Source organism: Saimiri boliviensis, chromosome 15, assembly GCF_048565385.1.
Source record: "Saimiri boliviensis isolate mSaiBol1 chromosome 15, mSaiBol1.pri, whole genome shotgun sequence".
NCBI classification, from domain to species: Eukaryota; Metazoa; Chordata; class Mammalia; order Primates; family Cebidae; genus Saimiri; species Saimiri boliviensis.
Genome location: NC_133463.1, coordinates 12,215,318 through 12,237,055, shown reverse-complemented (window position 1 = coordinate 12,237,055; position 21,738 = coordinate 12,215,318). Strand labels below are relative to the sequence as shown.

Here is a 21,738-nt window from a genome sequence, read left to right as displayed (position 1 = left end):
AAATCAGGCTATCTTGGATAGCTCTCCTCCATGTGGTGACTCAGGAACCCCAGCTTCTTCTGCCATGTGCCTCTGCCACCTCAGAGAATGGGCTCAGAGTTCCTTCACTAGATCCTCTGATTCAATAAGCTGTCAAGAAGAGAGGGAGACAACCTCAGGAAAATAGCAAGAGATGTTTTAAGGCCAAGACTTGAAGTGGCTTATTTTCTTCCACCTATATTTCTTTGATCAAAATTCAGTCAAATCATCCAAGGTAACTAACTACAAGGCTGGGAAATGTAACTTTCTTGTTTGCACAAGAGTAGGAGCAGTATTGGCTAGCATCTGGGCAGTGTGTGCCTCTGATGATATGTTTTCTGTAGGTGATATTTCTATTATCTTTATTATTATTTGAAAATCCTGAAAAACTTAAAAAGGAATAAAGAACAAATAATAATTCCAGAATAGCCTCCTGGTATTTAACACAGCTGTGTTCTTACACTGACTGTGTAAAAAGAGAAAGAAAGAAACCTATCCCCTGTGCATTTCAGCCCAGGCCCCATGCTTCGTCTGGATTGTGAATAGGGAAACATGGAAGACCATCATTCCAGACCTTTTAAAATTGGAAAAGAAATCAAATATTCTCTATTCATTCCATCCCAACTCTAGAAGTAAACATTGTTAATGATTGGGGTTTATCCTACTTGGTTTGTTTCTGTAACATGCATCTACTGTTCAGTAAGTATGTGTTTATCTGTGTATACCCCTATATGTTATGAGCCGAATTGTCTTCCCAAACTTTATATGCTGAAGTTCTAATCCCCACTGCCTCATAACCTAACCGTATCTGGTGATAGGGACTTTAAAGGGATACATATTCTATAAATGAATAAACATAATGCTTCCAATTAGAACAAGTGGTTACTTTATGTGGGAACTAATGAAGTTGACGTTAATTTCAGACTCCTTTATTGGATTTCAAGTCTCAACAATGAAGAATGTTTTGCTATGCCCTTACTTCCTCCTGCTTGTTGAAGCCCATAGGCCCAGAATAAAGATCCGATCTCCAACCCAAGCTTATTACAAATCCTACATCTTTAGCTTTTCATACAGCACATCCTTGCTACCTTTGAGCCACTTGTGGATCTTCCTATCATGAGGTATGCATCGCACTCTTACTAGCATCCTTGTCTTATAGATGAGGAAACTGAGGATCAGAAAGCCAGATTCACTCCCCAAAGCCTGAACAAAAGCACAGCTTGTATTTACACCCAGATTGGGTCGATTTCAGAGCTATTGGCTAGATCTTCAAGTGGGGGACACACACTCTAACAGCAGACAGTAAGTTTACATCTACATGTTTATACATTTGTACATGTACATCCTGAAAGAATTAAACTAGCAAATAGATGATAAGGTCGTCATAAATTCACGAAAGGAATGCTCTTATATATGTTCCTACTCCTTGAAACTAATGTCACAATAAAAACGTTTTTGTTTTTTTTTTTTCTCACACACTATCAGAGAAAATGTTAGGTTTCTTCAGGACAATTTTTATGTTTCTGCAGTTAGAGTGAAGTTCCATAGCTGGACCAACAAGTTTGCAATACATATTCTGTCTGCTGTCAAGGCAACCAGATCTAGGAGTTTAAAGCATAGTAAACTGTCTGTATTCAAATCCTGGCTCTACTGCTTACTGTGATTGTGTATGTCCTTGCTATAATTATTTTGTTAACATGTTATGAGGAGAAAGCTGTTTGAATTTATTTTAACTCAACTCAAGTAAACAAATAATTATTGAGTACTTGTTATTTTCAAGTTGTTCTAGGCATTGCAGGGAGCTCAGAGATGAACTGGACATAGTAATACTTCCCCTGAAATTTTTTGTCTGGTTGAAAAAGGAGGCTGGGTGCAGTAGCTCATGCCTGTAATTTCAGCACTTTGGGAGGCCAAGGTGGGATCGCTTGAACCCAGGAGTTCGAGACCATCCTGGGCAACATGTGGAGACTCCCCTCCACCACCACCAATCTCTATAAAAAATTTTTAAAAAATAGCTTGGCATGGTGGTGCACACCTGTGGTCTCAGCTTCTGGGGAAGTCAATGTGGGAAGATGGCTTAGGCCCAAGAGGTCAAGGTGCACTGAGCCGTGACCTAACTCACTGTACTACAGCCTGGGTGACAGTCAGATCTTGCTTCTAAAAATAAAAGAAAGAAAGGGAGGGAAAAGATAGAATAAAAAATATATAACTGTAGTGCAGGGTGAAATATGAGAAGTCCCATCAAAGGATCACCAGCAAGCATGCCAGTGAATAAGAAAGGTGAGAGCTCAGGTTGGTTGGAGCAGGAGAGATTCCACAAAGGCAATGGCAGTTAAGATGAGAATGATAGGAGGAATTGGTACCTGGGACTCAGAAGATAGAAAAGAGACAGAATTGGGAGGTATTGGAAAATGAGTTGGAGTTGGAGTTATGGCAGCAAATGGTCATACAGGAGACGGTGTAGAAAAGTGTTTGTGGACTTGGAGTCTAACACCATGTCTGGCATAAAGTTAACACTCAAGTAGTGTTTGTCGAATGGATGGCTCGCTGAGTGAGGGCACAGATGAATGCCTGCCATTCCCTCCTGGAAGGTACCCTATGACTCCATGCTCCCTGGACTTCTCTTATTTCTCTGTTGTTGTTGTTGTTGTTGTTGTTGTTGTTGTTGTTGTTGTTGTTGTTGTTTTGTCATGCTGTTTTCTATCTGTTTGTTCTCTTTGTATGGATGCGCTCCAACTATTTATCCACCAAGTCAAATAAAGAAGGACCCCTTCACTCAAAGGCTTCACAATATAATAGGGAGCCAAATTATAAAGCTCCAAGAAAGTCAAGTAAGGTGAGGAATAGAGTGCTCTGCGAAACTGACAGAAATTCAATGAAAATCTGAGAGGAGTTTCCACAGAAAGTAGTTCAGGAGCAAAAAACCAAACTGCTGTGGGTTGAAGGAAAAATGGGTGCCGTGAAGTAGAATAGGTGGGGAATGAATTCAAGAAGGTTAGCAGCAATGAGGTGGAAGGATATAGAGCTTTATCTGGAAGGAGAAGCAGTAATAAAATTTGTTGTAGTTGAGAGAGGACAGTGTTGCAGGGAGGGATATGGAAAATGTGAGCGCTCTTCAGGCCAAGAACCTGGGAAAGCATAAAAAAAAAAAATTTCTTTTCCCTTAAGGAACTAACTGTTTATTATAGAAAACAAACATGCAAATTGATCAGAAAGGTACAGTCTGATAGATGATGAGAGCAGTCCAGAACCTGAAGAGTTGGAGGGTCTGGGACGCTTTCTTCAACAAAGTGATGATCTAATGTCCAAGTTTATCCATTCTCCAAGAGAAATAAGAGCTCTTCATGCCAACACCAGGGAAAAGGGCACACTAGGTAGAGGAAATAACAGAAACAAGGCAAAGAAATACTGAAAACATGAGCATTAAAAGACATTTGTCAGATGTTTTCTCCCAGTCCATTAAATGAATTTTCATTTCATTAACAGTGTCTTCTAAAAAGCAAGTTCTTAATTTTCCTACAATCCAATTTAATAAATTGCATTTTCTCTCCTAAGAAAGCTTTTCCTAACCCAGATCCTGCATTTTCTTGTGTTAGTTTTATGGTTTTCACTTAAATACAGATCTGTGCTCTGCTAATTTTTGTATGTGGTATGAAGTAAGGATTTGCTTTTGCAAATCGATACCTAATAGTTTCAGCAGAATATGTTGAAAAACTACCATTTTTCCCTTGAGTTACCTTGGCATCTTTACTGAAAATCAATTGACCATGTATATGTGAGTTTATTTCCAGACTTCTGTTTGATTGATCTGTAAATCCTTACATCAATATCATGTGGTTTTCTTTATTGTAGCTTTAGAGTAAGTCTTAAAATTCAATTGTAAAATTCTCCCAATTTTATTCTTTTTCAAAAGTGTTTTGGTTCTTTGCATTTTCATAAAAACTTTTAAAATAAGCTTTTTAATTTTCAACAAGAAAGCCTAAGATTTCTATTGAGATTTCATTGACTCAGTAGATCACTGTGGGCAAAATGACATCTTAATTATATTGAGGCCTCCATACAATGAACACAGTATATCTCTGTTTATCTTAGTCTTCTTTAGTTTCTTTTAGAATTGTTTTATAATTTTTTGTGCACAAGTCTTGCATATATTTTGTGGAATTTATTCCTGTTTGATATTGTTGATGCTATTATAAAGGACGTATTTTTCAATATCTAATTGTTTGTCATAGTATATAGAAATGTAATTATTTTTGTATACTGACCTTAGATTCTACAGTCTCTCTTAACTAATTTATTAGCGTTAGTAGCTTTTTCTTCCTAGATTCGGAAAAATTACTTACATCCAAAGTATAATAAGAACCTATGTAACTCAGTAATAAGTGGGAAAACAATCCAATTTTTTAAAGGTAAATGTTTTAAAAAGACTCTTCCTAATATTAAATGACTTGTCATTATACATCCACTAGAATGCCTGAACTTGATAAACTGGTAATGCCAAGTGTTGGTAAAGATTTGGAGCCACCAAAACTCTCATACATTCTTAATGGAAATGAAAAATGTCACAGTCACTTCTGAAATCAGTTTGGCAGTTTCTTGTAAATTTAACGTGAATGTACTGTACAATCTAGCAGTCACATTCCTAGATATTTACTCAGAATAAATGGAAACATGTCCGTACAAGTGTTTGTACTTGGATTTTTATAGCTGCTTTATTCATAATAATTAAAACAGGAAAGATCCTACATGCTCCTCAACCAGTGGATGAATAAACAACATTGTATTATATTAATAGTCTAATATTGCTTAGTAATAAGAAGGAGCAAACTGCAGATGGACATGACAACATGGATGAATTTCAAACACATGCTAAGGAAAAGACAGCAGACATAAAAGACCATATATTGAATGAGGAGATTTACAGAACATTTTGGAAAAGACGAAACTAGAGTGACAAACATCAGGTCAGCAGTTTCTGGGGATCCAGGAAGACTGACTCCAAAGGGGTTAAGAAAAACTTTGTGAAAGAAATGTAGATTTTCTTGCATTGTGATTGTAGCAGTGCTTCACAAATGCATACATTTCTCAAAATTTACCACAGTTGTACATTTAATATCAGTGGTTTCTTTTTTTTTTTTTTTTTTTTTTTTTTTTGAGACGGAGTTTCGCTCTTGTTACCCAGGCTGGAGTGCAATGGCGCGATCTCGGCTCACCACAACCTCCGCCTCCTGGGTTCAGGCAATTCTCCTGCCTCAGCCTCCTGAGTAGCTGGGATTACAGGCACGAGCCACCATGCCCAGCTAATTTTTTGTATTTTTAGTAGAGACGGGGTTTCACCATGTTGACCAGGATGGTCTCGATCTTGACCTCGTGATCCACCCGCCTCGGCCTCCCAAAGTGCTGGGATTACAGGCTTGAGCCACCGCGCCCGGCATCAGTGGTTTCTTATGGGGAAATTATTCCTCTGTTTTAAAATAAGTCGTAAGTCATGGTGAGTTTAGTTTACTCAAAGTACAGGTCCATAATCTCTTATCTGACACCCTATAGATAAATGTGTTTTGAAATAAACATTTTTTTAACTTTCGAAGTTTTACAGAATATTACATAAGCCCCATTTAATGTGAGATTTGAGGTAGTACCCCATAATGGAACAGTAATATTTCTGCAATAAAACATATGAACATAACATTGAGTAGAATCAATAAACTCTAAAGAGCCTCTTGTCAGTTGAGATTAAATGATGCCTCTAGGTTTTGCTGCCAGTGTATCATGAAACAACTTTAAGTTTTCAGAACTTTTTGAATTTTGAGTTGCAATTTAGGGGCTGTGGCCCTGTTTAAGTAGTTTGCTCTAATTTAAGATACTGAGGTTGGGGCTGAGAGGAAAGGGATTGTGAGGCTGGAAAAATATGAAGCTAAAGAGAGAGATCACAGAGGGTAACAAGATGCAATTTAATATTTTTCTAGGTATATTTACATTCAATAGCTACTAAAACAGATCTACAAAATTTTGGAAAAAGTAGTATCTGCTCTCTCCTTCTATAGTAAGTAATTCCTGCAATTGCTTATGGAGTCCTTACTGTAATGAAAATAGTGTGTAAAAATCCCATTGTTCATAAAATATTATAACATGAATATGTCAAAATTATGTCCTCTATTAAAGCTCTTTAAGACTACCCAACAGAGAGTTCCAGCTCTTCAGTTAGAAGAACAACATTGCAATGATCAGAACCTCCTCTGTGTTCTCTCACGACTCCTCTCCATCTGTCCCCTTCCTACTTCCACCCCAACACCTTAAAAATTTCAGCAAATATCCAATTGATCTGGTTGCTCCCAAACTTTTCTTTGTTTTTTGAAGCTTCTCCGACTTGGTTCATGCTCTTCTCTTGGCTTAAGTGTTGTTTTCTCTGTTTATTTTCTAGCTACTATCTACTATAGAGATTACAAATGTGTATAAAGGCGACACAGAAAACGTAAATGGATAAAGCAGCCAAGAGCGGGAGAGGGAAGGGGAAGCAATGGAGGATCAACAGCAACTAACATGTATTGTTACTCACAGCACCTGACATACAGAGGGCTCCTCACAATGGCTTATTGAACCATAAAGGTGATCTTGAACTATAAAAATACAGATGGGGTAACAGAAAATATAAGACTACTGTATCCCTTCCTAAGCTGTCTTAATGCAGTGCAAGTGCTTGTATACTGTGACACCTCGAATCTGCATCAGTACATCCTAAATTAACTCTGGCTGAGACCAAGAAAAAATTTGCTAACTTACGTTGTTGTCTTAGCTTGGGCTGTTATAATAAAATACCATAGAATGGGTGAATATTTCTCACAGTCCGGGAAGCTGGAGCTGGAAGTCACAAATTTCTCACAGTCCTGGAGCCTGGAAGTCCAAGATCAAGGTGTCTGCATCATGTGTTTCTGGTGTGGGCCCTCTTCCTGGCTTGTAGATGGCCACCGTCTGTGTTTTCACATGTTGGGGAGGGAGAGAGCAATCTCTCTAGCATCTTTTCTTATAAGGGCACTAATTCCACCCTGGTAGCCTCATCCTCATGACCTTATCTATACCTAATTATCAAAGGCCCATCTCCAAATACAATCACATCAGGGGTTAGAGCTTCAGCATGTAAATTGAATTTGGGAGGGACAGGGACACAATTCAGAAGTGGTTATCTTTTTGCAAAGAGAAATATTTAAGGAACTTATGATACATGGGAGCCATATATCCTATTGAAGAGATTCAAAGTCCTGTTGAAAGTCTTGCCCCTTCCCTCTAGGAGCCTATAATCAGTATCAAACACATTAATAGAGACAGGCATATTCAAAAGCCATTAGGAATAAAATGGAAACATTAAAACAACACGTGGGTAGATAGCTAATCACATTATGTAAAGGTCAAGCATAAGTGGATTTTTAGTAAAAGGAAATAGTATCTATTCTTGGGGAAGATCAGGTAGGGAGAGGGTGCTGAGTCACATTTACCCACTCAACCCTGGAAGATTTCACGGGAGAAGTCAGAATTCAGCAACAGCCATTAGTCTAACTGGAAATCTGGGGTGTTTCTTGTCTTAAAAATGTGTGAATTTTGACTTAGTGAATGCTGTGCATTAAAATACATTATAGTAAGACAGGAAGACTCCCTTTGTTTTGTCTTTCACTCTGAAATCATCCTAAAAGACAGTCCCTGTCATGTGAGAATATTCTTTTACAAATGTAACACTCTAAAAATGTATTAGTTATTTTGATTTTTAGTTTTATGTCATATCTTAAATTTTGCTGCAAAATCAGATGTGTTATTTTTGCATGTAAAGAAAGTACTTGAAAATGTTAATTAACAAGTCATAATATAAAGGGAAGCATTAGTTGACTTCAAAGAACTATAAGAAATTATTTAACACACATCTGAATGAACTTCCCTATACATTATCCAAAGTTTATGAGCACATGTCTTTTAGATAATCAGGGCCAAGTTCAAACTCTTGGCCCACTTCATTTTATATAAGGAAAGCATACTCAAGAAGGGGGTCAGTGGATGCACAGGTGACTTTCCAAACTTTGGTCGCTGTGATTTTTAAATTATTTCTACTGAGAGCCCATACCTCTCCTGTGGCAATACATTTAAGCTTACACTAGGAAAAATTCTTTTCATCTGAGCTCAGTCCTCCATGTTCTAGTATTACAATACAATTCCTCATGTCGTGTCTTTAGTAAAGGTGTTCTTGCCCTGTTGCTTGTGAAAGGGCTCTGGATATATACGATCTGAAGACATTACATTGCCTCTCAGTATTGTTCTCCCTAGACAGGTCCTTTAATCTTTCTTAAAGGTCTTATTTTCTGATCCTTTAATCATCTCTGTGGTGAGAAATTTAAGTTCCCATTCCTCTTAGTCTCATTCTGGATGTGGGCACTGACTAATATAAGTCCTGTGAGCTATCTATATTTTTCCATTTCAGCATTACCTTTGCTGTTTAAATTGAAATGTTGCTGTTCACTCTCATTCCTTTTTGAAAACAACAATATCAAAATATGGCTGTGAATCCATTTCCAAATAAGATGTAGAGTGTAGAGATAAACCAGAATTATCCTTCCTTTGTATTACTCTGGTTCGCTTTTGGGCCCCACTTCACAGAAAAATATGAGCCTTGATTATCCATTTTCACCAAAATAGCATTTACTAAGGCAGGAATATTAACTCAGGTAAGCAAAATGATTGTTGCTTTCATCTCAGCAATTCCACACCTACTCCCCTACCAATTGACTTTTTAGAGAATATTAGTTTGCATTAAAAAATCCATTTAATTACATTGGAAAAACACTTCACCACCACGCTCCAGACCGATACCATGTTGCAGCTGCTCCTATTTAGGGGATAATTGTAGCCTCACTCTTCTACAAGGAACTAATTCTGATTTTGAAAGGATCTGTCCTCACAGTTTATCCTGATGAGAGAGAGGACTGGATTATTGCCGTGTAAAATAGCTGAATAGTCCTATTATGGCTATTATGTCACAAATGTTGTGTGTTGTTGAAGATCAAAGTACTGTACCACACTCAATGGTGAAATGTACAAGCATGGCACACTTCCCAAATTATGTAAAAAATACTGCATTTTATGAGTCATTTAGTACCATGTGAGCTATCTGTGGACCTGTATCATTTCCTTGAAACTTTCCTCATCATTCTGAAATCCTTTATTTTCTGGTTGAAAGACTTGCAATCTAGTCATTTCTCACTAGTCTCCCTAGGAAATAAACTTCAGTACTCTGCATTCTTCCATTGAAAGATATTACTTATTGCACATAATTCCATTTTGAATTTAAATTACTTTAGAAAAATGTTAAGTAACCCTGGACAACAGTAAATTCTAACTGGTAAATTGAGAACATGTAAACATTTCCCATCAAAACCATTAATGATGTCTTTTTGAATCTCAAATGTATAGCACTCCAGATTGGCTAGATTCTAAGGAAACAAACAGCTTCTTCACCCCGTAACTTTGTTGGGTATACACATATCTAATGAGGCCTTAAAATCCTAGGTGGGCCATATGAGGTGTAAAATGAATGGTATTTTAAAAGAATAAGGCTTTCTTTTCCCTAGAAATATTGCGACATCAGCTGTCACTGGAAATCTAGCCCATAAGTCAGAAAGGCCAGTGAAAGGCTAAATATTAATTTAGCTATACAATATGGCATGCTTTGATTTTAGTTTTAATATCTGACATTTCAAAACCAACCCCTCTATATGACATTTCATTCTCATATACATCTATAGAGGGCTTCAACCCTTGAAGAAAAACTAACTCCAAAATCTAACAAAAAATGCCTGCCAGGAAATGCTTTTTTGTTGTTGTTGAATAATTTTTACAAGACTCTTGTAAATCACATATAGGATTAACTGTCTAGAAGCTATTTCCCCCAAAGTAACACATTCTGTTTGTGATTTGAAGACATTACTACAAGATTTAGGACTTAACCTACATGATACAAAGAATCAGTAGACACTAAACGTGGTCACCGAAAACAAGTATATATTTGAAAACATAACAATTTGTGAAACTATAATTAAAATGAAGATGGGCAATATTGAGGTAACAAAATCAAATGTGCCATGTGGTTTGTAATTACTGATGAGCCTTTCCAAAGTAATCTGGAAAATTAAATGAGATAGCGACATTCAATGTAAAGAAATTAGGACCAGGTCTAGGACATAGGAGGAATTTCACAAGTAGGTATTGATAGCATTATATCAGCATTAGTAAAAAGATGTTTTATTTACGGGCACTCATTTTCTGGTAACTAGAGTATATAAAGTTCCTAGGTCAGATGAATAAACTCTAACCTGGACCTTTACAATTCATAAGAGTAAATGGGCAAATTGCTAACACCATATCTAAAAGACAGAGTAGGTGATGTCCTACACTTTCCTTGACTGTCTACATTTGGGAGTGGCGATCCTTGATGTCCTCTAATGGGGACCAACACAAAGTGACAATCAAGCCTATCTTAAAATTTTATGATTTTAACATTTCCTTTGTTAAAGAATCTTTCTTTTAGACTACCTTATCTTTCCTTTTAGGCCAGTGGTTCTTAATCTTTTCTGAAAATTAAAGCCACTTGAGACTTTTTTTTTTTTTTTTGAGACAGTCTCGTTCTGCTGCCCACTCTGGAGTGCAGTGGCACAATCTTCCACCTCCCAGGTTCAAGCAATTCTCCTGCCCCAGCCTCCCAAGTAGCTGGGACTACAGGCACGTGCCACTACACCTGGCTAATTTTTGTAATTTTAGTGGAGATGGGATTTCACTGTGTTAGCCAGGATGGTCTCAATCTTCTGATCCCGTGATCTGCCACTTTTGGCCTCCCAAAGTGCTGGGATTACAGGCATGAACCACCGCGCCCACCCTAAAGCCACAGGAGAGCTTTTAAAAATTCGTATGCCCAGGCCCTATCCAAATAGAACTGAATCAGAATCTATGTGGGTGGGGCTCTGGCTTGAGTATTTTTCTAAACTGCTAAGATGGCTTCACTGACCAGACTAGGTTGGAAAACACTGTTCTGAAAGATTACAACTAGAGCAGGAACCATTTTAAATAATTTGTTTTTGTATTTTAAACCTATACATAATACATAGCATTAGTGTTTTTCACCACTCTGTCTGTTGACTCATGTACAAATGAATGAATGAATGGACAAATAAGTATTTTATTTAGCTATGACGTGAAGTTGATAGTCCAGGAAACTGAAAAATATTACAATGCTGCTACTATTTTATTTTCCAAATTAAGAAGATTTAGTCAGAGGTTTAGATATTCAACTTTCCCCGACTTTTAGTAGAAATACATCCATTTAGTTTATGATGAGTCTTATAGAGCATTATAAAGCGAGCATTTTTTCAGGTGACACTGAGATGGTGTCTCTTTGTATAAGTGGCTGGAAGTAAAAACTTTTTCCCCAATACCTCATATTCCCACAGATCACACCATGCCATGTGCAGAATACCACTTTGACTCCATACACTTCTATGGGAGAAACCAGGCTCCTGATTCTGTAGAAGAATGCACAGGTCCCATGTATTTGGATTTTCCCTCAAAGTAGAGAAAGGTGGTTGGTCTGTAGACCAAAGCAACAGGTATCATTATCTCCCCGGTGTCAAGATGCAGATAATGATATTGTTCCACCCTTGAACCATTTCATTTCATCTTCCTGATGTTCACAAGGTCATCAAACAAACATCAATGATGAACTCCAAGAAAGTTTTTTTTTTAATCAAGTTTTGAAATGATATAATAAATATTGGATTGATGATAGAAATTTAAGCTGAGAAATGTTTAATTTGGACCTAAAAAGTTATTATTATTGTGGAAGGAATACATATAGGCACATTTTAGTGTCTACAATAGTATTTGGAAAGCTGATGTTATGAAACACAAAACTTCATTTAAATTTTATTATAAAGACATTTATTAGGGAAAGGACACAGTCGTTATTTCTTTTATTTTGTGCCTTGAAGGACTCGTGAATGTATAGAGTTCTTTTTACTTCCTGCTTCTTCTTTGCAACCCAACCTTCACCATGTCAATATTGAAGGTAGGCAGAAAGTTCTATTTCTGTTACTTTTTAAAATGATAACAAGAAGAAAGAAAAACAATGGCCTAAGAGAAAGAGGTTGTGAGGACTAGGAAGCAAAACTTAACAAAGTTCGTAAAGAAACTTGCATTGACAATTCACTCAGCCGTGTTAATTTTATCATTAATGTCGTCTTTGTAGATATATTTTTTTTTTCCAGATCTCTCTGGTTATATTTCACTGGTGCTCTGACGTGCACGGAAGAGACAGCTATGGGAAAGTTGCGCCGAGCAGTTGGCAATCAACGTGTCCTAGAAGGGTGTGTGGAGTAGCAAAACCAGTGAAAAGGATGAAGAACTTTCACGCTCCTTTGCAGAGTTTTGGGCCCTAGTGTGCAGACTGCTCCCTCCTGAAAGGGAGGTAAATATCACCCACTCCTACTTGGACTTCCCACGGAGGACCCTGCCCTCGGAGATCAATTTGTTGGACAGCAGCCAGGAGACCCCAAACTGTCCCAACCTCCAGGAGACGGCAAGTTGCAAGTTTCCGAGCTGGGGAGGCAAAACAGGAAAGCATAATGGGCGATTTCCTCATCCCACTCACCCACCGGAGAAATGGGGAGGCGGACTCCAGGTCTTTCGTGGACCGCCAAGAGCACTCTAGGGCGTCCAGCTATAAAAAGAGAAGAATCCCATGAGGTGCAACAAGCAAACTCATATGTTTTCCCTCTAGCCGGATTGTGTGCTGATAATTGTTTCCCTATTGACACTTCGAATCACTCCTGCGGTCTTTTGTGAGTCCCCAAGGCAGCGCCAGCCTTCGCAAACCGTCCCACGGGGCACGGATCGCGGAGGGGTGCGAACTGGAGGCCGGAGAAAGAAACCAAAGAGGGGCGGCTCTTCCAGTCCGTCCGCCCCCAGCCTGGCGGCTCCCCACCCTTCGAGGGGCTCGGGTCCCTCGGACAGCTGCCCCCTCGCAGCGTGCAGAGGGCTCGCACTCCTTGCGGGTTCTCGGCCCTCGGGAGCGGCGCTGCGCGGAAAAGTCACCTCCGCCACGGGCCGGGAGTAGGGAGGGGCGCACAGTGACGGGGGTGGGAAATAGCCGGGGCGGGGCGTGGGGGTCGCAGAGACAGGGGTGGGGGCGGCCGCGGAGCGGGCGGCGGGAGCGGGGCGGGGCCGGGGCGGGCCGGGGCGGGGCTGCGGGGCGGGGTGCGCCACAGCGCCCCCTCGCTGCGCGCTCCCCACGGTGCCTCGGAGCCGCCCGCGGCTCTGGCTCGCCAGCCCCTTTGTGTGCGACGCGCTGGCCCCGAGGAGCGCGGCACCGGCACAGCGGAGGCCCCCCGGGGTCCCGCCGCTCCTGTCCCGGCCGGGCCGTGCTCTCCTCCTTCTCCTTCGCCGCTCCTCCCTTCTCCGTCCCGGCCCCCGGCGCCGAGCAGCAGCCATTGGGCCGCGAGGAGCCCGCGTCCGGCCACGCTCCCTACCCCTCCCGGCCCGGGGCGCTCGCCCCCCTCCCGCCCTGTCCCCACTTGATCCCCCATCCCAGGCCTCCAAGGTGGAGAAAATAAACTACAAACAGAGCAACTCAGAGTCTCCAATAAAACGCCCAGTACCTAGAGCCCGAGCGCGTGTGCCGGGCGGCGAGGGGCGCGGGAGGCGGGGATGGGGGGGCGGGCGGGGGGACAATGAGCGCATGAAGTTACCTGCCCGGCGGCGGCGGCGGCGGCGGGACCGAGAGGCGGCGGCGGAGCAGGCTGCGCGCTCGGCGCCGACGGGTGCGCGCCGCGGCTTGGGGGAGAGTTGAGCGCTTTTCCCCCCTCTTTTTTTTTTTTTTTTTTTCCTCCTCTTCTTCTTAAACAAACCACAAACGGATGTGAGGGAAGGAAGGTGTTTCTTTTACTCCTGAGCCTAGACACCTCACTCTGTTCCGTCTAAGCTTGTTTTGCTGAACACTTTTTTTAAAAAAAAAGGAAAAGAAAAGGAGTTGCTTGATGTGAGAGTGAAATGGACGTAAGATTTTATCCACCTCCAGCCCAGCCCGCCGCTGCGCCCGACGCTCCCTGTCTGGGACCTTCTCCCTGCCTGGACCCCTACTATTGCAACAAGGTGAACGCTCTGCTTTTGTTTCCACCGTGTTCTTGCTGCTTGATCCCGGGAGGGGGGCGGCGGCGGCCGGGCCGCTGCGGGGCCGGCTCGGCGGAGGCCGGTCCCGGGCGCGCTCGGCTCGTAGCCCGCTGCAGCCTGCGTGCGCTTGGGTAGTAAATATTGTGGAGTAGCTCCGGGGGCTTGCCAAACACCGCGATTGTGCGGAAAGTGACACGATTTGCTCGGATTCTTTCCTTCCTGCTGTTCGCGACTAAGGATCCCTGCCTAGGTTTGCCGGGGGGGCGTTTAAAAAAATAATAAGAGAAAACCGTGGAATACTTTGGGGGTGTGTCTGGGGTCCAGGAACGGAGGCAGAGTAAGAGAATTCAGTTTATTTCCCAGTTCCCCCTTCTCTCTCCCTCCCTCTCCCGGGCAGTGGGGGCTCGTGGCACCACTTCCCTTCTCCGGATTAGTTGCCAGGGGAGCAGCCGGGAGTCGGGGTGCAGGGACCCGGGGGGCGCCCCTACCCCCCATAGGAAAAACTGCTCCACAACTCTTTTGTTTTCCCAAATCGGTTCCGGCAGCCGAGGCCGAGTTCGGACACCGGTCCGAGGCCCAGAGCACAGCGTCCTAGCTGGGTCACGGTTTGGGGAACAGCTCCTGTTTTAGGGGTGCGCGCGGAAATTGCAAGTTTGTTGGGAGCCGGACGAGCACGTCGCGTTCAAGTCCAAAGCTCTCGCGTTCGGCACGGGGCTAGAGCAGGGTCCCCGGCTGAGCTGTACCCACGGCTCGCTGACCTCCGGTGCCAGGGCCGCGGGGGGGCCGGGGCGAGGCGGATCCTGCCGGTGACCCGGAGGTGGGGCGCTGGCCCGGGGGTGCTGCGGAGTTCGGCTGGGTCCGCCTATGGGACAGTCAGGGGGTACGAGGGAGCGGGTTACTCTCCCGGCTTCTCGAACTCTCATCTCCGAGAGGGAGGATACGCAGGGACCGGTCCCCCAGAGTGGTCGCAGGGCCACGACTGACCCTGCCTCGGGCTCGTTGGACGACTAAGCAGTCCCGCTGGATGAACGCGAGCACGGCGAACTGAGTTCTCTAAAACGCGGGGCGGGCCTTTTAGACCCGCAGCTCTCTCACGGTGATAAATCCGCCAGATACTCACAGCCCCTGCAGGCACGTCCATGGCGACCCCTCAGTGTATTCCACGGTAGAAATCTTTGGGACTCCCAACATTTGCCTGGTGGCGATAGTGGCGAGTCATCACCAAACAGTTTTTTACGTGGTACGGAGGGATTTAGTGGGCTGCCTCCTCAGCCCCTAGGCTCCCCACCACGCGACCGACTCGCAGCTCCGAGTCTTGGACAGTGTCGACACGCAGGCAGGCTCCCTCACACACACACTTCCCCGCGGAGAAACCCCTCGATGCTGTGTGCGGTGTGAGACCCACTCAAAGGACTGTGCTGTGTGCCGAGCGTGTTTAGGCAAGTTAGAAAAGAAGGACATCCAGTCTTGAGCAAGGCAGAACGGCTTCCATCGCACAGGGAGCCCTTCAGCTAGGTGCAAGTTAAAGGTACCGGGAACTTTGGCAAGCGCAGAGGAGTTTGTGTGATGGAGTTTCATTATTTGCAGGTGACATAGTTCTTTCAGTCTAAAATCTGTGTTGCCGGTACACTCAAGTATTGCGTTACGTATTATTTTGCTTATGACACCAGTACTATTGCTAATAAAAAATAATAAAGTTGCAGTTCTGTCTTGGAGAGTAAAGACATATTCCACTGTAGTTACCGGAACCAAAAGCTCAGAAGCATTTTGGCAATGAAACTGGACAAATCTTATTAAGTTTATCAGTGATTTTAGGCCCCAAAAAGAAGGTAATGACTTGGATACACATTTCACTCCTCGTTCTTGTGATAAGCAGGGTCAGATTTAATTTAAAAGTTAAATGCTTTGGAAAATCAGGAATTACTTCATATATTAAATCATTTTCCAATTAAGTGCTTTAAATAATTTTAGTGGGTTGTGCTGTGAATTGAATAAATTAATTTAGAAAGTCTTCAGAATTTCTTTACTAGCTCACTGAAGTTCCTTTTAAGTCACCCCGTGTATAAGAAGCAAACTGTTCTTTTTAAATGCAAATTAGGCACCCTTTCTATAGGCTAGTTTCGAGTCTTCTATTTAACTTATCCAGGGAATAATAGATTTTTTTAAATGCAAAGTTATAAGACATGTTTCTAATAGTAGGAGAAGACTTCGTGGAAATGTTTCTCCAGGGACATCTCTGGCCCATCTCTGTGCAGCAGTCCATCAGATATATTTGTCACTGGTCCCTGATTATATTAAATGTATTGGGTGGTTTTCTAGGCCCCACAAAGCCCAGGCACTTGAGTTTTTTCACTCCACCGTGATTAGCATTGGTACAAAATTTCTGTCTAGCTCAACAATTGTAGTTGTTCAGAATGCAGTCAACTAGCATTTGCTTTTGCAATGACATGGGTAGCTTTGCAGGGAAATGGAAGGACAGAAGTTTGGAAAAGGTGAAGTAAGAAATCTATATCAACATTTAATAAAAAAAAGTTGGATCCGACACCCCCAAAAGAACAATACTGTAAAGTAAATCTTGCTTTCCTTCGGAGGTGTAATGAATATGTAGTTTATTACAAATAGCAGTCAGTTTGTCAGGTGATTTGTTTTTAATAGTGTGATAAGATCATAAATTACTAATTATCTTTATTTTAAACCTGTCAACACTTTGCTTTTTAAGTTGGTGTGCTAAATCCCAGCGGAACCAGTATCTGTCTGTGCTTTAGAATCCTACAACTGTAGCTACAGTTTCCCAGTGACATTTTTTTTTTTTCAGTGCCAGAAGAGGCTCTAATGGAGAAAACGAGTGTTCTCTTCCTGTAGCTTTCTAAACTAAAATGTGATTGTTTTACTCTGCTGACACTTTCCAGCACTGCTGCTCTATAGATTGCCAAGAAACTACTTGCATTTTTCAGTTAATAAACTCTTGAGGAGACATTTTTGGAAACAGCTTAATCTAGTATTACTCTATTGTAAGACTAATATGCATTATGAACATATCCCTATGCAAAGTGGCCTTCATTTTAATGTAGCCCATTGTGGGAACAACGTGAATGATGTTGGTTAAGGCAGTGTGCGAGGCATCTCTTATACAAACAGCCAGAATGGATGCCATGTTGCTGTATATAGGTCAATGTTGGAAATAGCAGTGTAGCTCATAGACTGGACAGACACTTGGAGGCTGGAGTTAACAGCCTGAAGCATGGTTGTATTTCAGACATTGAAAGATGAGTACCATAGTGGAGTTTCATCTAATTAGACTATTTTAAGTAACATTGTATCCCTTAATTGAGCTGAATGCTACCAAAATAAATTGGATTAAATGAGCTTACAACTGGAGTTCTGTAGTGATATAGTCTTATTTTCTGTTCTAGTTGAAGATGTCAGATCATCAATTTAAATATATACCTACAGAGTAATAACAGTTCTTTCCAGTTTCTTAGTGCAGCGTCATTTCCAAAGATTGTTTTCACTGGTTTTGTGCTAATATAGGACAAAGAAGTGGTACTTTTTCATTTTTACAGTGATGTGATGTGTTCAGTTATTGCTCAGTATCTGCCCACATAAGGAGTAGTAACACAATTATGTTATGACATGGCTAATGACAGGGATGGTGACCTCGGCCTGCAGTGGGAGGAGAAATAATGGGCTTCACTGTTCTCAGTGGTTGTCTTCATGGAATCATGTCCTGAATCTTTCTTTGGTTGATTTAGAAACAGGGAAGTCCAAAACACAAACCCATGCTTCATGCTAGCGATATACAGAGTGAAGAATAATGGGCATTTGGAATATTCAGCTTTTATCATTGAAATGAGGAAGGACAGTGTAAATGTTCTTTCCATAAAAATGCACAAGGAAGGACCCATTTGTGATGAACTCTGCTTGAAAATGTCAGGACAAACATTAGACATTTGATAACTTTTAAGAATAACAAGATTCATTACATTCTCTGCAACATCTCCTTTGAGCTTATTTTCCTATTTAGAATGTATTATGTATTGTGCTTTAATGTGGCAATACTCATCACATCATAAATACAGGATTTGTAAGCACATTAAGAAGGAGTCATTATTTCTATTTTGAATAGTAAATGTAAGAAAAAGGAAGAGGATGGGAGGGGGAGTAGATGAAGGAGGAGTATGGGGAGGAGGAGGGGGAAAGAGGGAGGGTTATAAGCAATTTAGAGCACCATGCTTGGTTAGTTCTCTATCCACCTCTGTAACTTCTAGTACTTTGGGAAAATAACAGTTGGTTCTTCATTCATTTATATATATATATATATATATATATATATATATATATATATAATATATATATTAAATTCCCCTGGGAGTTTTTTCAGCTGGCACTTTTCAGAAGTTTTGAGGTTGTTCAATATGTTTTAAATAAAGGTATAGGTAAGAAAGAGCATAAACCAAGCAATCACGGTTTTTGGCCACTAAATCAGATATTATACAAAAGCCTCAAATGTAGCTATCTTGACTTTGTGGGTTATTTCAGTATTATAAATTCAGTTTTAAATGTCTATGCAAACAAAATTATGGTTATGAGCTTTGGAGGGATCTGATTTTTTTTAACATTGCATGTGTAGTTTCGTATTCTCACAGTTTATCATAGATTTTTAAAGTTAGTAAATGATATTAAGGAGAATTTGATATTTTGCTTAGTTACAAAAACTAATACGTAAATATCTAATTGAATGATTACTGTAGGTTTTGTTTAAATGATGTGATGGCAAGGGAATTAAGAACCATGGAAAGAAGTAAGATACTTGAAACAGGAAGAAGTAGGGAAATTTCCAATTTTAGGGGTGACTTCCTGGGTACCAACCTGGTTCTCAAATGCTGGTTTTGGTGTGTGAGACTGTTTCTAGGGGTCATAGTTTTTTGTGATGGGCTCCATTCAAGAGGGTTAGCCTAGAAAATGACGAAGGTAGTGGGAACACAGTGATTTTATTTAGCTCTGAAGGGTGACTTATTCTAATGTTTTCTAAACTTTTGCTAAGACTTTAGAAACTTGGAAGGACCCTGGGAATGTTTCTCAAATACTGATGATGCTTCCTTTTCTGTTCAAAGCCAGCTTGCAGCCTCAGGTCTATCAGTGTGCACAGTGCCTCTCACCTGCTGCCTCTCCACCTCCGTCCCAGTCACCCATTTCCCAGCCACTCCAACTCCTGGGATCAGGCTTGCTTTTGCTACCCTCCCTCCCAATCTTCATTGGAACCTAGGAGGTCTGTACTTCCAATTTGAACTCTCTTCTCCACTGGATGCTAATCACCATTGTGGTTGTCCAGGTTGCCCGGCCCCCTCCTCAGCTCACCTTCCTTCATCACTGTCGTCATCATGCGAACATATCCATTCTTGCAGTAACCTGATTCTATTTTCTATTTGGAATCTACCAGCCCTCATGCCCATATCTGCTTTTTGAAATCCCAAATTATGCTGTTTTCCTTTCTCCATCCCTCCCCCGACCTGAATGGATGATGTAGAGTTATACAATATTTTAATAGAGTAAGACAACCTCCATATGATACTGAGAGGAAAATAACCATGGCTGGTATTTCTAAGCTATCATAGTCTCCCTTCCACGCCCTCTCCCATTTTATGCAGTGTATTTAGAGCTCAGAGATAAGCCCCTTTAAACATCCTTTCTCAGTGAGAAAGCTATGTTTAGATTTCGAAATAGTATGAAGATGGGACTGTGATCTTCCGTTGGATGACAGTAAGTTAAGTTGGGTTATACTTGCGGTAACTAACAGGGTATTAGCATGCGATGTATTCTCATCAGAATATACATAGATAAGTAGAACAGGAATGGTTGCCCATGTATAACTGAATCTATTAATCAAATTTAGGTCACTTACCACCCTACATTTTAGCTATCTGAGTGTGAATCTCAAGATTTCTGAGAAGTTATAGATGGGATATTTATCTTATGTGTCAATAAAATTGAAATGTAATTATCATGAGTTGATTGAATGCTATTAACAATTACATTTTAAAAATGTTATCAGTTTTGTTTAGAATAAAACTTATATTGTGTGCGTCCAAATCCAAGAATCTAAAATTCTTACTTTTATCAGAAAACAAGATTGTAGCACATCGCAGTTATCAAACACTGTGGTTCTCATGATCTTAACTGTAGTTCTTGCCTGCAAGAAGCTTCTATTTGAGTCATCTTAGAAGCTGGAATGCTCCCTTATTTGTTTAAATTGCATGTTTATCCAAGGTGTTAATTTTATTAATTTTAGACACGCTTTTTTCCCTTTTCGTTTACTTTTACCTCAGAGTTACTGATATGTTTTCAATTGATATTTTTCTTTGAATGTGCACTTTTCAGAACCAGATAGGCTGGTCGTCCTGATTGATATCGAATTATGTTAAATGGACCGTCCGCTAGGAAACTAGAGTGCCAAGATGATACCGCTTACATCTGCCCTAATGAATTTGAGAATTTTTTGTTTTAAACCATGCATGCCAAGTTTCATCCCAAAGAGCAATTTCTCATTAAAAACAGTTGAGTTATAAACTGCTTAGAAAGGTGGTTTATAATGGAAGTGCCAACAGACTGTTAATTATAGCAGTTCTTCCATAATACTTTGAGACATGGAATTCACATTAACCTGAATGAGCTTTTCCTGGTTATAACATGTTTCTCCCTACAGCGTTCATTTTGAAAATGGGAAGTTATATTGCTCTGTGCTTGGATGTTGATGGTGCAGCAGAAAAGACAAGAAGAGAGGGCAATTCCAGAAACCCCTTGCTCTTTTCTGATGGGAGGTATCAATATTTCCCACACTTCTTTAGTTTGATCTATGGCAAGTTTGCCTTACTTGATAAAAATTTTAAAGTTAACTTTTAAAAGCTATTTTCAGATTTCCATGTTACTCACGAAAAAGGCATCACTGATACGTATTTATAGTATCAAAGCTCATGAAACCAGGGTCACTATTAATGCTTTTTTCTGTTTGTTCATTTTTCACTTGGGAGATTTAAATGGTTCTGCTTTAGCCAAGTATTTATTGTTTTTCTTTCCTAAAGTATGTGCTTTTATGAAATTGTCTGGAAAGGACTCCTAATTAAAGGAAGGCCGTGGTTGGTTGATAAGAAGCTTTGCCAGTGGTCAAGAAAATAGAACGCATTTGGGTGCCAGGTGGCCTTACAGGTTATTTGTCTGATACACAGTAGTGATAATACTCCTTGGCCTAAAATGCCTTTTGATTGAAGTCTTTGATGCCACTTTGGGGGTGTGGTTACCAAGCTAGAAAAATTGATGTGTGTTTGCGTATGTGCATGTGTACGGATTTGCGTCTAGGTGTGTATTTGCATGTGTGTATGTTTGTGTTTCTCGTGATTCTGGACTATTTCTGGTCATAAATACATGAAAATTTATCCTAAATGGCAGACTCCCTCAATGTGTGTGACAAACAACAGCAACAAAAGAAAAGGAAAATCATCATAACTACTGGGAATGCCTGGTTACCACTCC

At 40.9% G+C, this 21,738-nt stretch overlaps 1 protein-coding gene and 1 non-coding gene across 3 annotated transcripts in view; both read left to right on the top strand.

The window, feature by feature from the left end:
• Positions 1–445: 445 nt before the first annotated feature.
• On the top strand, positions 446–574 carry LOC120362433 (small nucleolar RNA SNORA51). Its single transcript, XR_005578340.1, has one exon. It is a non-coding gene; the product is annotated as a small nucleolar RNA SNORA51 (small nucleolar RNA).
• Positions 575–14,026: 13,452 nt separating this feature from the next.
• Positions 14,027–21,738, top strand: part of TOX (thymocyte selection associated high mobility group box) — a 311,656-nt gene continuing 303,944 nt past the window's right edge. For both annotated transcript variants that reach the window (XM_074386674.1, XM_039464885.2), the window contains exon 1: positions 14,027–14,193. In XM_074386674.1, coding sequence (XP_074242775.1) covers positions 14,092–14,193 — 102 coding nt within the window. In that variant the 5' untranslated portion in view covers positions 14,027–14,091. The remainder of the gene's footprint in view (positions 14,194–21,738) is intronic.